At 32.5% G+C, this 14,847-nt stretch overlaps 3 protein-coding genes across 8 annotated transcripts; 1 reads left to right on the forward strand and 2 right to left on the reverse strand.

Annotated features, from left to right (window-relative positions):
- The first annotated feature begins 129 nt into the window (after positions 1-129).
- Positions 130-7,205, forward strand: LOC105832445 (nuclear factor NF-kappa-B p100 subunit). 4 transcript variants are annotated; one of them, XM_012673395.3, is made up of 19 exons: positions 132-870; positions 952-1,153; positions 2,227-2,370; positions 2,527-2,681; positions 2,808-2,971; positions 3,053-3,191; positions 3,316-3,457; positions 3,591-3,695; positions 3,778-3,889; positions 3,968-4,095; positions 4,239-4,448; positions 4,530-4,606; positions 4,715-4,960; positions 5,030-5,153; positions 5,396-5,640; positions 5,719-5,874; positions 5,943-6,053; positions 6,619-6,855; positions 6,968-7,205. In XM_012673395.3, exons 2-19 carry the CDS (start codon positions 1,066-1,068, stop codon positions 7,082-7,084), a joined length of 2,700 nt encoding a protein of 899 aa, XP_012528849.1. In that variant the 5' UTR covers positions 132-870; positions 952-1,065; the 3' UTR covers positions 7,085-7,205. The 4 variants fall into 4 exon arrangements, with proteins under 4 accessions (XP_012528850.1, XP_012528849.1, XP_028050830.1 ...); XM_012673396.3 differs by lacking the exon at positions 952-1,153 and having other exon boundaries at positions 130-870; XM_028195029.2 differs by lacking the exon at positions 132-870 and having other exon boundaries at positions 877-1,153.
- Positions 6,780-11,310, reverse strand: LOC105832444 (FAD-dependent oxidoreductase domain-containing protein 1). Of its 2 annotated transcripts, none has more exons than XM_012673394.3 (7): positions 10,692-11,310; positions 9,193-9,495; positions 8,591-9,091; positions 8,329-8,474; positions 8,149-8,235; positions 7,726-7,879; positions 6,780-7,536 (listed from the first exon to the last, which is right to left on the reverse strand). In XM_012673394.3, the coding sequence occupies exons 1-7, from the start codon at positions 10,776-10,778 to the stop codon at positions 7,279-7,281; spliced, it is 1,536 nt and encodes a 511-aa protein (XP_012528848.2). In that variant the 5' UTR covers positions 10,779-11,310; the 3' UTR covers positions 6,780-7,278. The 2 variants fall into 2 exon arrangements, with proteins under 2 accessions (XP_012528848.2, XP_012528847.2); XM_012673393.3 differs by lacking the exon at positions 10,692-11,310 and adding an exon at positions 10,400-10,681.
- An 803-nt stretch (positions 11,311-12,113) lies between these two features.
- LOC105832458 lies at positions 12,114-14,716 on the reverse strand. 2 transcript variants are annotated; one of them, XM_012673414.3, is made up of 4 exons: positions 14,573-14,716; positions 14,096-14,284; positions 13,550-13,682; positions 12,114-13,267 (listed from the first exon to the last, which is right to left on the reverse strand). In XM_012673414.3, exons 2-4 carry the CDS (start codon positions 14,256-14,258, stop codon positions 12,493-12,495), a joined length of 1,071 nt encoding a protein of 356 aa, XP_012528868.1. In that variant the 5' UTR covers positions 14,259-14,284; positions 14,573-14,716; the 3' UTR covers positions 12,114-12,492. The 2 variants fall into 2 exon arrangements, with proteins under 2 accessions (XP_012528868.1, XP_012528867.1); XM_012673413.3 differs by lacking the exon at positions 14,573-14,716 and having other exon boundaries at positions 14,096-14,551.
- Positions 14,717-14,847: the final 131 nt, after the last annotated feature.

Genomic DNA, 14,847 nt, shown 5'->3' on the forward strand with positions numbered 1-14,847 from the left:
CTGGATAACTGCTCCTTAGAATAAAAAAAACATTCAAGTTTATTTAGTTCTTAAAAATAATTATTGCATTTTAAGGGCTAAACTTGGATAATTAATTATTTATGACCCACATTGAACATAATTAATTATTCAACAATTATATAATTAGTAAGTTTTTAATTACATTCAATTTAATTATTTTGATTATTTTTAGACATTTTGATAATGACCAAGGATTATCTGGGGAGTAGAATTTACTGGAGTATATGTGTCTTAATGTTTATAGGTTAAGATAAGAGAGCAATATATAAACCGATACTATTTAAATCTTTTCAAACTTTATAAACTTATTAATTTCTTCGGAAATACAGAATGAGAAATTTTTGAAACCGGAAATTGCGTAACATCGGTTATGGCGGCGTTCGCCTCCATGGCGCTGCCGGAATCGCTATCGATCAATCTTACAGATAAAATGAGATAAATAATAAAGGATTAACTTTTTATTTCTATATAAGCTCTTTAGAGCTCACCAACGTTCGTGCTTTTTTTGCGAGATTTCAGATCTAACAATAAGATTCGAATCTGACAGCCCAAACATTAAAAAAGTTACGTATCGAGCAAAAGTCGAGCTGTTTTTGGGATCCGTAGAGAAAGAGCGAAAACGACATCGTGAGGATATTCCTGAGCCAGGGGCATCGCGCGTCGCAAGCACGTTCCTTAATTGAGGGGATTCCGTGCACGTGCACATGCGATATTGATGCACGATTGGCCAGCGTAGCGTCCGGGGCGTTCCCCGTGACGCATTCTCAGGGGAAGAACCGAAGACGCTCGTCAAGGTTATGCACTCGTTGATGCACTCAGGAATTAAAGGCAGTCGATTATGTGCGGCTGGTGAGTAACGAGGCTCACGACGCTACACACACCGCGGCGTTGTCGAGATCGGAAATTTGGTTTAATCGAGTCGATCTACAGGATCTCGGTACTCAGCGGTATTCGCGCGTGACAGATATCGTGACGGTTTCAACGACGTGCATCTCGGATCTGCTCGGATCTCGGACCGAGTAAGGAGAAAATTGCGCCGGAAAGATGCCAGACGCGTACGAGAACATTGAAATGGCGATGCGAAGCATCGGCGTTATCGCGGATATCGAGGACCCGTTCTTCCACTTCACCGGTAATGCGGGCCTGCGTCTCGTTCTACAGTCAGGGTATAGCGGTCACGTAACTTTCTTCCTGTAACAGAAATGTGAAGTGCTTTTTTTTATTGAAATTATTGGAGATATGCTTTTACTTTTCAAATTTTCTCCCGAGAAAAAGCAGAGTAAGTTACATGACCGCTACTCCGAAGTGCGTTAACGCGACCAGCAATTGCGTTGTAATACGTCAGTTAATCGCTTTGTCGGTCGCTTGTCTTGATAGCGTGATATTTCGGTGATGCTTCCTTGCACAGATCCCGAAACTCAATCGTTTAGACGTGACAAGGAGGAACCTTAATATAAAAAAAACTTTAAATCTAAAAAACAGATTATGCCTCTCATTTATGACAGATATTGAAGCTGTTATAAGTCTGTTGTGTGTTCTTGAATATCTGAGAATTTTAACTAAAATATGTTTCTTTGTCATATCGATATTATTATTTTATATTTTAATCCTGGAGTACTACTATGTCTAAATATTCACTCGAGCTCTAATTCAATCTAATTTTGCATTAAAAATTTGATAACTTAACATTTAATAAGATTTTGTTTACATTCAAATTTTCCTTCTTGTTTTTGTAAGTTGAAATAATAAATTCTATTTTGTTAAAATAACATTAGTTATTCTAATATATGTTGTAACTATAAAAAAAGAAGGGTAAAAAGATTCTTAAAAGTATAAAAGAATTTATAGTCTTATGAATGAATTATCCAAAGTAGTGTTGATAAGAACAATAGAAACCACTTTAGAGATTTAAAATACTTATAAAATTTCATGTTAAAATTGTCTTAAATGTCTCAATTTTTCATTCAATTATGAAAAGTAGATACATAGATTTCATAAAAATTAACAAAAAAGATTTTAATTGTGATCTTTAATGTTCATAGGATACTTTTGAGAAAATGTATCTCACATTTGTGTATTATACATAATTATTAAAACAAATCAGAGGTGAATTGTTATTGAGTAATGCTTTGACTAGTAATGTATACATATGAGTGTGAGTTAATTTTTACAATTTTATGCATATATGTATCTTGAATTTTTTAGAGTTAACGTCAATGGGTAGTACAGGTATTCTAAGCCCATTCAGTAGCTCTAGATCTCAAGGAAACATGAGTGTTACATCACCCATGTCAACAACCTCATCGCCTATGCATGTCATGGATGATTATATTAATTTAACAAATCCAGGTTTGTGCATTTTTAATTTTAAAAAGTTTGATGTATTGATCTATCTTTACACCATATATATCTGAATTATGAATATAATATTTGATATTAAATATCTATTTTAATGTTATTATTGACAATTGTTCTATACAGAAAATATATATCTTTTTCTCTTAGCAATACTTGGCGAAGCATACATCAGCATTTTAGTGCAGCCAGTGGAGAAATTTAGATTCCGATACCAATCTGAAATGGTAGGAACACATGGGAGTCTATCCGGCTGTGTATTTAATGGACGTAAACGAAATAAAAATAATGTACCTACTGTCAAAGTAAGTGTGTTAAAATATAAATATAAAATATAAAATTACATAACAGAATTATTAAAAAATGATGTAGAATTGCCTAAATTCCCTATCTCTTTATATATAATAAGTATGTTATTATTATATTCTTAGTTAAACAATTTTGTGGATAAAGCGATAATTCGTTGCACATTGGTCACAACTGATGAAGATCTTAGGATACCGCATGCTCATAGATTAGTCAGGCGAATGGATAGTGCCGACGTGGGAGATCCACATTACGTTGACGTTTCGTCTCATAATGATTTTACGGCCGAGTACGTACTTTTAAATACTTTTTAGCACAGTATAATTTTAATCATATTTTGTTTTATTTTTTATTATACACGCTATTTTAGATTCAGTGGCATGGGTATAATACACACAGCGAAAAAAAATGTCAAAGATGAAATAGTACAAAAATTGCGTGAAAAAAAAATAGAAGAACTCAAACGTTCGAATATAAATGCTACTCTCAGTTTTCGTGATGACGCACAGGTAGATCTTAATACTGTTTACTGTTCTGAAACTTATGTCGTACAATTGGTTATATATTTTTATCTTAAAGAAAGCAAGTAGCAATTGAATACGTTTGTTAAGAAGTATTTTATAATGATTACAGATTAAAGCTGATGCGGAGCAATATCAAAAAACTATAAACTTAAATAGTGTTGCTCTTTGTTTTCAAGGATTTATTAAAGATGAATACAATATTATGAGACCGATTACAGCGCCGGTTTATAGCAACCCGGTCAATAATTTAAGTAAGTTTAAACTTATTGCAATATATGTGAAGTTTTTTCAAAATGATGTGAATTAAAATTTTTAACTGGTTTATATCATACGCGCACACATCGATGAAAAACTCGAGAAATCTTAATGTTAATATTTTAACAGAAAGCGCTTTAACTGGAGAACTCAAAATATGCAGAATAGACAAATATACTAGCAGCTGTGAAGGTAATGAAGAAGTATTCATACTTGTTGAGAAAGTCTCAAAAAGTAAGTGATGTCTTAGCATTGCAACTATACATTGTATACAAATAGCATTTTTTTTATATAATAGAAATGTCCAATATTATAGAAAACATAAAGATAAAATTCTTTGAACTTGACGATGACGATACTGAAGTCTGGGTCGATTACGGTCGTTTCTCGGAATTGGATGTTCATCATCAATATGCCATGGTATTTCGGTATGTACTAATTGTAGTTTAATCAATTTTTTTCTTTCATAATACATACGATGCATAATGCTTGCTCTGTATTTCTAGAACTCCACCATATAAGGATCGAAATATTACTTCTCCAAAAGAAGTTTTCATACAATTAGAACGTCCTTCTGATTCGGATTGTTCTGAACCAATAAAATTCACATATAAACCAAGCGATCGTGTGATAGGCAAGTTGACAATAAAGTTACATATTCTGTTTTTTGTTTACTTTGTTATTCTTAATTATAATTTATTATGATTTTGTAATTTTTTCTTATCTTTGTTTTCTATATTTTCTTCAATAGAACTTTTCACAATTTTGCAATTGTAGGTCGGAAGAGAACACGAGTCTCTCATTCAAACAGTGCGGAATTGACACAAATGGCATTTAACAATGACACAACTTTAATAAATACATCAATAATAAATACGCCTTTAAGTAACGATAGTACCGAAATGTCTAAAGAATTAGAAAAGTTGTTGAATGATAGATGTTCTTCTAGTGAGTTTCGTGAGTTTTTTAAAAACATAGAGTTTGATGGTAAGTATTCTTTTATGCAAATAAAAATTACGAAAATTATGAAATTTAAAATAAATGATAAACTTATTTTATCCGAATTAGATCTTATGATGTATGAGAAGACGTTGAATCAAAGCAATGAAGATAAGTTAACTTATGATAGTGCATCGAATAAGAAAGCAAGTATTAATTTCAATATTTGTGTCTTACAAAACAAATATACTATTGCAATATCTATTGTTGCATCTCAATATTGTATATTAAATCTAAATTTTATGTCTCTACAGGATGACAAGTTATTCGCGAAAAATATTATTATTAAGACGATAAAGAATATCAAAGGTACAAGACAACATAAAGCGAAAGATATTATTAAAAAATCTTTCAAAGACAGGACAACTTATGGAGATTCACCATTACATTGTGCGCTTCGATACGGACAAAAAGACAATGTAAAGCATATTTTAATGCTTATAAGCGCTTTAAATACAGATGCTGAAGAATTAGTAAACATTCAAAACAGTTCTGGAAAGGTGAGGTTTTTCTATACTGATATATTGTATTTAATTAGAAGAGTTTCATTGTATCACATTATATTGCAGACTCCGTTGCATTATGCTGTTTCTCAAGATCAACCGGAAATTACAAAAGGTTTGCTCACGCTTGGTGCAGATCCAAATATAGCAGACCATTATGGACAAACGCCATTGCATAGAGCCGTAAAATGTATGTATTAATTTAAAGAAGGCTTTTTCAAATCTTCATAACTAAAGCTGATGACTTCTATTCAATGCACGCACATGCATGCTTTATACTCCATAATTAAATATTTAAAAAAGTATTAAATTTATACTTATTTGAATGAAATATTTAATAGTAAAGAGTAACACTTTTCTCTTGTATAACATAATAAGTAATATATAATTATTTTAACTTGTTTGTGAATTCACGTGAAGATATAATTTTAGTTCCAGAAGCAGAAGGGAACATTGATGTGTTATTAGCTGAAAAAGAAATTAATATTGAAGCAAATACGGATTTAGGGTGGACATCTTTGCAATTAGCTGCCAAAGCGGGTTCGTATTATGCAGTGCGCGCTCTCGTTAAAGCTGGCGCAGACGTTAATAGTACCGACATGACCTATGGAAGAACTGCCTTGCATATAGCAGTCGAAGGCGGTCACAAAGATATTGTTGAATTTCTGTTAAAAAACGTATGATTTTATATTTCTTGAACATGAAATTTTTTATATAAAAAAATGTTAGTATAATATTCTTAATTCTCTAAGCAGACCAAAATAGATGTAAATAAAAGGAACTTTAGCGGAAATACGGCACTGCACACTGCGATAGTTATACCAGGAATAAAGGCCAAAGAAATATGTGCCCTTCTATTGAAATATGGTGCTGATCCATACATAAGGAATTATAATCGCGAGTCATCTGCCGTATGTACAATTACTTATTGTCAGTATCCTATGTTTTTCGATTTTAAGTTTGATGGTTTTCATTATAGAATGAGGGAGAACAGATGGAGGGCATAAAAACTGAAGGGCATTCAGATGATGAAAATCCGGAAGAATGTACTGGGCAATCATCTTTCGATTTGGCATCGAACAAGCCAGATGTACGAAAAATATTTCATTCTTCTTAAACAGATTCTGGCGACAGCTTTATCAGCGAAACTGTCTTACATGCGATGTAATAGTAAACATCATATTTCTACTAGTACTACATCGATAACGCACGCATACATATGCACAAATCTTCAGAAAATTTTCGTTTATACTAAAACTTCTTAAAAAAAATAATTTTTTAAAGTGTATTGTTCTTTTTTGTAATTCAGATGGAGGAGTATGTTTTATACATACAAAATTGTAGAATTTTTATACAGCAAATGTTGTCATGCAAGTCAATAACAGAACTGTAATTTCCTTTTTTTTTCGTTTTTTATTGATGAAATTATTAACTCCAATCTGCATTATTATCTAATTGTGGGAAAAAGTTTACAATTCTATATAATCAACAAAATGATTATTTTATCTGAAAAATATCGCGTTTAGTCGTAAAACAGACCTGTCACCAGAATCTGGTTAATCTTACTTTATTATTATAAACTATATTATATATATATATATATATTTATTTATTTATTTATTTATTTGTGAATAAGGAAAATTGCGTTGTTGCAGATTTTACAACTCGTATCTGGTCAAAGTAGTATGTTAATAGACAATGCGATTAAAGAGGAAAATATAGATGATACGCAGAAAGTTTGGATGGATGCGGATCAGGAAAAACAATTAGCAAGCATTCTGGATGAGACAAAAGGATGGAAAAAATTGGCACAACATTTCAACTTCAAATATCTATTCGAGATCTTCGAACAGAGCTCCAGTTCGACATTGTTACTTTTGAATTACATTGCTGTAAGCTTTTAATTTTCTCATCTAAGTATTTTGCATGTTAATTTACGTTCTTTTGAATTTACATTCTTCTCGAAATAAATTATTAAACTTCGTGCCTTTTATTTCTCTGCAGATACAAACCGATACATCTCTTAGTGAATTGCGAAATATACTACAAGATATTGGCGAAGATGAGGCTGCAACATACATGAATCAAATTTTATCTGTGAAGGATGAAGCACACTTTTAAGTTAAACATATTGAATTTTGTATGTACAGTTTATGTTATCATTGTAAATTAAATTGTAAGATTACTATTATAAAAATTGTAATGTGTTTTAATAAAACTTAGATATTTTTATCATTAAAAAGATGTTTTTAAATTTTTTATAATTTACAAATTTATATGATACATGATACAATTAAATATGAGATTTTTATTGCCTAAAAGACGTTAGCTTCTCTCATGGGTTCTGACTTTAAGAATCTGTCAAAACCTAATTTAGATAAATCTATAGTTATATAACGATTTCCATAAAAAAGCAACTCTGAGATCGCCCGTCCCACCGCTGGCGCCTTCTGAATACCATGTCCGCTAAAACCAGTTGCTATGTATATATGATTATGGTAAGGATGCTGGCCGATAATACCGTTTTCATCGAAAGTATTGTATTCGTAGTATCCAGCCCACGAAGATTTCACCTATATAAAAATTAAAAAAGTACCATCATCCGGAGAAAACTATAATTTCAATACATTAGTGTATTTAATATTTTCTGTTCACTACAGAATATTTTATATTTAATATAATCGTTGTATACATTTTATTTCTCATTATATGAATTATTTTTCTCATTATTCATGGATGTCGCTGAAAAAATATACACATACCTTTAAATTCTCAAATCCTGGTACTCTATGAGCGAGCAAAGGCCACACTTTATTATCGAAAAATTCATGATCAACATCTAAATTCTCAACTGACGGTTCTTCATCCGGTTCTGGTGATTTTCCACAGATATAACTTCCTCCCAGACCATCTCGTCTAAAAGTCACTTCATTAATATTCACATTTTATAACAATTTAATCATAATTGTTTACTTTTATTATATTTGTTTTATTTATAATACAAAAATATTATATACCGCATTATGGCTCCGTTCCGATATTCACTGCAAGTACTGAAAATCTATAGTTTACAAGTTTATATCACATATACTGTAGATTTTCAGTAAATATCGGAACGCAGCCTATATATATATATATATATATATATATATATATATATATATATATATATATAAAACTTGTACCTGAAATATGTGCCGCTAGGATCAATCATTAAAGGTGTATTTAAACCAGGTCCATCAGGACAATGAAAACAATATACATATCTCTTCCTGTAAAAAAGAATTATTTATTAATAATAAAGATAAAAAACAAAATAATTTGAGCAAAATTTGAGTGGTTTCTTTCACTATTAATGAAGTTACCTAGGTACAACTGGTAAAGGTATAGATAATAATCCTTCGCCTGTTCCAATATCAGCCAATTCGGCTACGTCACCACTGAACGCACCTGCAGCAATAACAGCTCGGGAAAACTGTATTGTTCTAATTTCACCATCGTCCGTTTTTATCTGATACAAAGTAAAAAAATTAATATTTTCATTAAAATAATTATATTTGTATAAGAATCATTGTAGATTTTACAAAAAATTAATAGAATACTCCAAAGAGTGGTATCTATACTTACAACTACTTTATCTAATTTTTTAGCAGGATTCAAGTCTTGGTCGTAAGCTCCTGAAAGAATCCTATACTGAAAAGCCTTGACTTCGGCATTAATGTATTGAGCACCTAAATAACTTGCTTTTCTCTTTAAGGCACACAAGAGGGACCATGGATCAAACCATCCTTCCTTTTCCAGCCCGAGACAACCTGCTGCGATCCCGTCGGTATTTAACCAAGGAAACGTAGTTTTTAGTTTCTCCGTAGTGAGAATGACATTTTTTGCTCCAAGAGAATTTTGAAGCTTAGAACTCTGTATTAATGTCTCGGCACCTGCCTCGGTTGCTAATATTAAGTAACCATAGGGATGAAAATTCACGTCGATGGGCGGCTCCCCAGGGATACTTAGATGATCGTTGATATTTCGCAAAAATTCTGCGCCGTACAATGACATTTGAATGTTTTCCTCAAGAGAAAACTGTTGACGAAGGCCACCCACTGAAAGAGTTGTGGATGCCTTGGTATACTAAAATGATTTAATTTATATGTTAAATTAATTATCAAATGCAGAAATTAATTTAAAAAATTTTTTAAATTAGATAATACATATGCAAATCAATATCTCACCGTAGGATCTTTTTCAATTACAACAACGTTAAATTCTTTATTATAGACCTTCTGCTTCAGCCAATATGCTATCGAGCTACCAATCGCACCACCGCCAATAATAAGCACATCACATTGAGTAGGAATTACGTTGGGTCCCCTCAACAATGCTTGAAAATCGGAGAATTCTCTGTTGGGTGAGAATACGCGTTTCAGCATCTTCCAATCTCGTTTGAAACTCTTCAGCATTTTTTCCTTTGGGGAAATAGTATCAACAAATTCTTGATATTTCTTTCTGTCGTCATCGTTTTTTATTTCTGAACTCTGGAAATTCAATAATTAATTGAACATGCAATTTGCTCACTTAGTGAAAAATATTGTCAGATTTTAAAGAATTCTTATTTTAAAAAGATTTTTAATAAAATATCTTAAATCGCTTGTTTTTATAAATCTAAATAGCATGAAATATTTGGGCAATGATACAACAATGTTGAAAAAATTTAGCAACATTCTCTTAAAATTTAAAAAAGTTTTTAAAATAGTAAAAGTTATAAAAAATTGTAAAATATTGTATAGAAATTTTAAAAAGCTTGAATTTTATATAAAAATGCTGAAAAAATAAAATTATATATGAAGAATTTTAAACAAAATTTTCACCAGGATAGCTTTTGTCAAAAATTCTCCTTTTTACAAATTCAACAAGTAAAAATATAATTTAAAACTTTTATTTAATAAATTCTCTATCTATCTTGTTAAGACTAGCATATTTTATGCGTGTATTTATATTCATTCAGAAATTAAATTTAATACAATTTTCACTTCCTGTTTTCATCCAGAGATTCGATACTTTAATTCATAAAATACAACTATTTAATTACTTCACTGTATTAAAATACAACTGTATCGATTTAAAAACCATAAGTAAAAAGAAATTTACTTTTGGAGAATTAAAAACCTAGTATAATTTTTACAACTGCAGTACTGAAAGTAATTAAAAATATATGGTGCCTTGTCTTTTGTAAAAACTAAACGGTTTTTTCAATTTTCCAAAAGTGAGATTTTTATATTTATGCTGTTTCTCAAATGATCACTTCAACTACAATTATTCTTACAATGACGTTAAAATTGAAATTTCGCGCGCCATTCTATCACGTGCCATCGTTTGCGCTTCGTCGACAATGCAGATTTCTTAACCTTAAAAACTTCTCGTACTTAACGCTCCGCTCACGGTAAATCGAACGACGATTTTCATCATCCTGGCTTTCTGCCTCTCGAACTGAACGTTTTCTTTGTCGAAAATATGTAACAACCTAAACATTCAATTATTATCCATCCAAAGACAAACATGCCGTTATAATGCGTCAACTTCAATTAGTATCGCGACGACAAACTTTGCATCGCATCAAGAGTAAGCCAAGATTCGACGGAATTGAGAATCATCTTATCATTTGATAAATTCAACAGATCTCGAAGTGTCCATTCTAACCTCTAAACATCTTGGAACGACGCGCATCACTCACCTTCCTCCTGGAGGAATTCGCGAACCTAATCGCCGAGCACTGCAATAGGTCCGCGCGTCGCTGCGTGAGCGTAAAGTGTCGCAGCATCTCGTTCGAATTTCAACTGATCTGATGAAGACGAGCAAAGAGACTCTTCAGCTCCTCAGTTTGTATTTCTTCCGAGAAAACATTTGCACCTATTTATCAGCATTGACGAAGATAGAGTTATCAGCTGTTTATCAATTATCGGACAGAATCACGATCAATCGTCGGATATTTCCTCTGCCGAAACTATAAATTGCAAATGACAAAAAAGAAATTGCTCCGGTTTTTATAGATTAAAAGTCACGCGCGATACTCACGTGCGCATGCGCATATAGGCACGTGTTCTTGGTTGATAAAAGATAAAAGAATGAGCTTTTTTTCTCTACTTATGGCTACGTCGAAACATCAGCTGAGTCTTGTGCTCTCGGGTATCATTCTATCATTGTTGTTCGTTGAATATGAGATAAGGATAGAATGATACCCAAGAGTACTCGGGGACGTTTCCAAACACAGCCTATCAAGAAATTATGCCATGTCAGAAATCATGCACTTCCAGAGTGACTTTTATAAACATTTTTTTATTGCATCTCTTGGTGGAAAAAACCTAATATTTAATAAAATTTTATTTTTATATTTAAACTAGATATAAAGTTAAATCAAATTAAATACAAAAAGTTAAAATTGAAATGGTTTTTTTCTCATCTTCTCGTTTTTCTTCTTCCCTCTTTGCTGTTATGAAAAATATGATTGTTTACATATGCAAATAACCATACATTGGTTTTGCAATCATCGTTAATAAACTATTTTTAGAATTTTATCAAATTTTACAATGATATTGTGAACGTAAAGCAAAACGATATTCTTTTCAAGGATATTTAAAATTAAAAAATATATGAATTGTAATACGTTTCATACATGTTAAGTCATGCTTGTTGTAAATCACGCGTCTGTAATTTTTAATTTATAGTGGTATATAAATATCAAATATATTTTTTCGTAATTATCTAATACCTCTCGCGTTACTCAACACAATATAGCTTTTATCAAAGATACATTGACAAGCTTTGTACAATAGTAATTATTCAACAATCAGCGTTATCTTTCTAGATAATGCATTTTTATAATGGAACTTTAACCATTCTCTCATAACCTCCCTTATAACCGTTAGAAATTTAAAGAAATTGAACATTTTTTTAGGAGATAGAGGAACAAGTAAAAAAATCCTGAAAAAATAATTAACGAGTGTTCTTATCAAACACGAGTGTACTTAGTTTTTTAGTTTTATTACTTTTCTATGTTTTTTTCACGTTATTCTAAAAATAATTAATGATAAACTATGCGCTTTAAGTTAGATTTGGTTAATTCAAATCGAATTTCCTCTAATAATTAAAAATATGACATAAAATATTTGTTTTATTATAAAAATGTATAAGCTACATAAGCTATATATAAAACAATTTCAATATTATTCAGAAATACAAATCATCACGTATTTTACAACATCTAATGTACCGTTTTATATAATTTCGTTGCAAGTTTTTCATGTAAAAATTATTCACACTTTTCATAATTCTCAAGGAAAATCAATAATCTAATGAATAATTTTAAATAATTTAAAATGTTTTATTGTCAGTGACAAACCTTTGTATAGCAAGCACTTGTTTTTATAATTAACAAAATACTGCAATAAGTAATTTCTAGAAGCTATGGCGTGACATAAAATTTGGAATATAATTGTTTTGTACATTTTATATAAATCATTATTTAACACAACAAATCAATCCTTAGCCTCTTGATTATCTATCATATTGCAAGGTATTAATACTAGCTTAGGTATCATGCCAGGCGGCGCTATAAATTGTTGCATACTCTGTGGCATGTTCTGGCCACAGTACTTTACCTCCGCCTCTGATACAAGCTTGCAGATATGCATTTTAATATCCGCCTGCGCCTTAGGCGGCAGTTTCTTTACTGTCTGTGCCATACTGTCGAAAAATAATTCTATACTCTTGTTTTCAGGTGCCAAATAAACTGAATCAAAAGCAGTGTCGTTGTTCTTCGCGCCGCTCGATCCTTTCACAGGCAAGATTGACGTGCTCGGTGGACTTACGAGACTAGGATCGTCTATTGTGCCAGTATCATCTATGCTTGTATTGCTGACTTTGAGGGACTTCTTTGTGTTATTGGAACTAGATGTTTTCAAGACGGATGAATGTTTAGTCTTTATTCGTTTCGGACGTATTTTTCGATACTTCGACTGTACTTGCTGAACATAATTGTCGAGATCCTGTTGTGTGCAATTTCGTTCACTCACTTCATGAGTGACTATCTGCAAGTCATCGTTATTGTCCAATGTTTCTACAGTCTCAGATACCTCCTGAACTGGGTCGGCTGATGTCTCCTCGAGGACCTCCATATATTCGCTATAATCCTCATTATTCCGGTCCTCCAACTGTTCTAGGAGACCTTCAGAACTTACTTCGCTCGAGTTTATCTCTTGCATATATTCCTCAGTCAATTCTATGCACAGTGGTTGATAGTCTGCCTCAAACCTGTCAAAGTAATTTCAGCTGAGAAAATCAAGTTTAAAGAAAATAAAACGCTAAAATCTCCAAGTAGAAATACAATTAAAATCTGCTTTTGAGTGATACATCAAGTTTTAGTAATTTGTGAAAGAGATTAAAAGTGAATAAAAAAGTTCTCTACTATCTTCATTGGCATGACCATATATCGTTCTTTCTTATAGAATTTTTACAAAATCTAGACTTCACACTCTTACAGCTAGATTCCAATCATAAAATCTCTATTGTCAGGTAGATATAAGTATTTCTTACGGGAATTTTATAAAATTTAAATAGTCCTCGAAGATCCACTTTTTCCTTCTTCCTTCCTCTGACTTGTTTTTGCATTTCAAAACACGACAATAGGTGTCTCTAAGATTCTTCCATTTCACTCTGACCCATGTAGCTATAACAGACAGCATCAAACAACTAATATACCAAAACAAATAAAATTCAAAATTAAGTCATAAGATATATTAAACTCTTTCTTTAAAAATCATCTTTAATATGCTCTTGGATGTTTCACAATCCAATTTAGGAAATGACATAAACTTAGGCCTGGTCTACAATAGCTGGAGTCTATATAAGCATGTAGTAAGAAGAGTAAGGTAATTTCCATCTGCACTGTGATTGACCAAGCATTAAGAAAAGCAGAAGTAGGAATAAGACGAAATGAAAATAATTTATTTTGCTTACACCCTTACACCAGCTTTCTTACAATGAATTAACCCTTTTACGCCTAGTCTTACTTCTTACTCCATACTTACTCCAGCTATTGTAGACCAGGCCTCATATCTCACAGAAATGACAGAAACTCACGGTCAAGTCCAAGCTCGTTTGAGATACGTTTCCAAACTTTTTGCTTGAACTCTTGCAGCTTTACCGGCATCCCCTTTACCTCGGTGCAGTAGAGCACCGGGTGCTGCTTGATCACCTCTATGATGCTCAACGAGATCTGATAAGAATCGGGTGGCACTGTCATCTCGCAGTCAAATCCAAATGTCTTACCTGCAAAAAAAAGGAATATCTTATTATACTCTAATCCTTATCTCGCTATTGGTTTTTTATTCTCGCCCGATCTCGAACTCGCCACCCGGCGATGATGACGGAACGATGACGATGACGACGGCGACAACGATATCATGAGTGAAAATTCATTCGAAACATTTCGCCGCGTTGTACTTCGATGTGCATGCGTCATTATAAATCCGGATCGCGCACGCGGTCATAACGCTCGATGTAGACAAGACGTGAAAATCACGCGACGCGACAGAGAGCTGTCGCGAATAGTGATACCTCGCAAATCAGCGAAAATCGCTCGGCAATAAGGAGCATCCACCAGCGAACGATCGCCAACGACGCCAACGCACGCCAGTCGCTAACGAGATTTCGGTTACAGAGCGACGCCGGGAGGGAGCACTTCCGTCGCCTGTGGCGCCCACGCATTTCCGGCAGCTCTGTTTTTCTCCCTAGATTTTCTAGTAAAATAACTTGAAGTTGTCTAAAAAGTTGGAAATGCGCGGTAATCCGAGACTGTTTAAAATGTAAAGATGTCCAATGTCACATATTGA

Source organism: Monomorium pharaonis, chromosome 7 (genome assembly GCF_013373865.1).
Source record: "Monomorium pharaonis isolate MP-MQ-018 chromosome 7, ASM1337386v2, whole genome shotgun sequence".
NCBI lineage: Eukaryota > Metazoa > Arthropoda > Insecta > Hymenoptera > Formicidae > Monomorium > Monomorium pharaonis.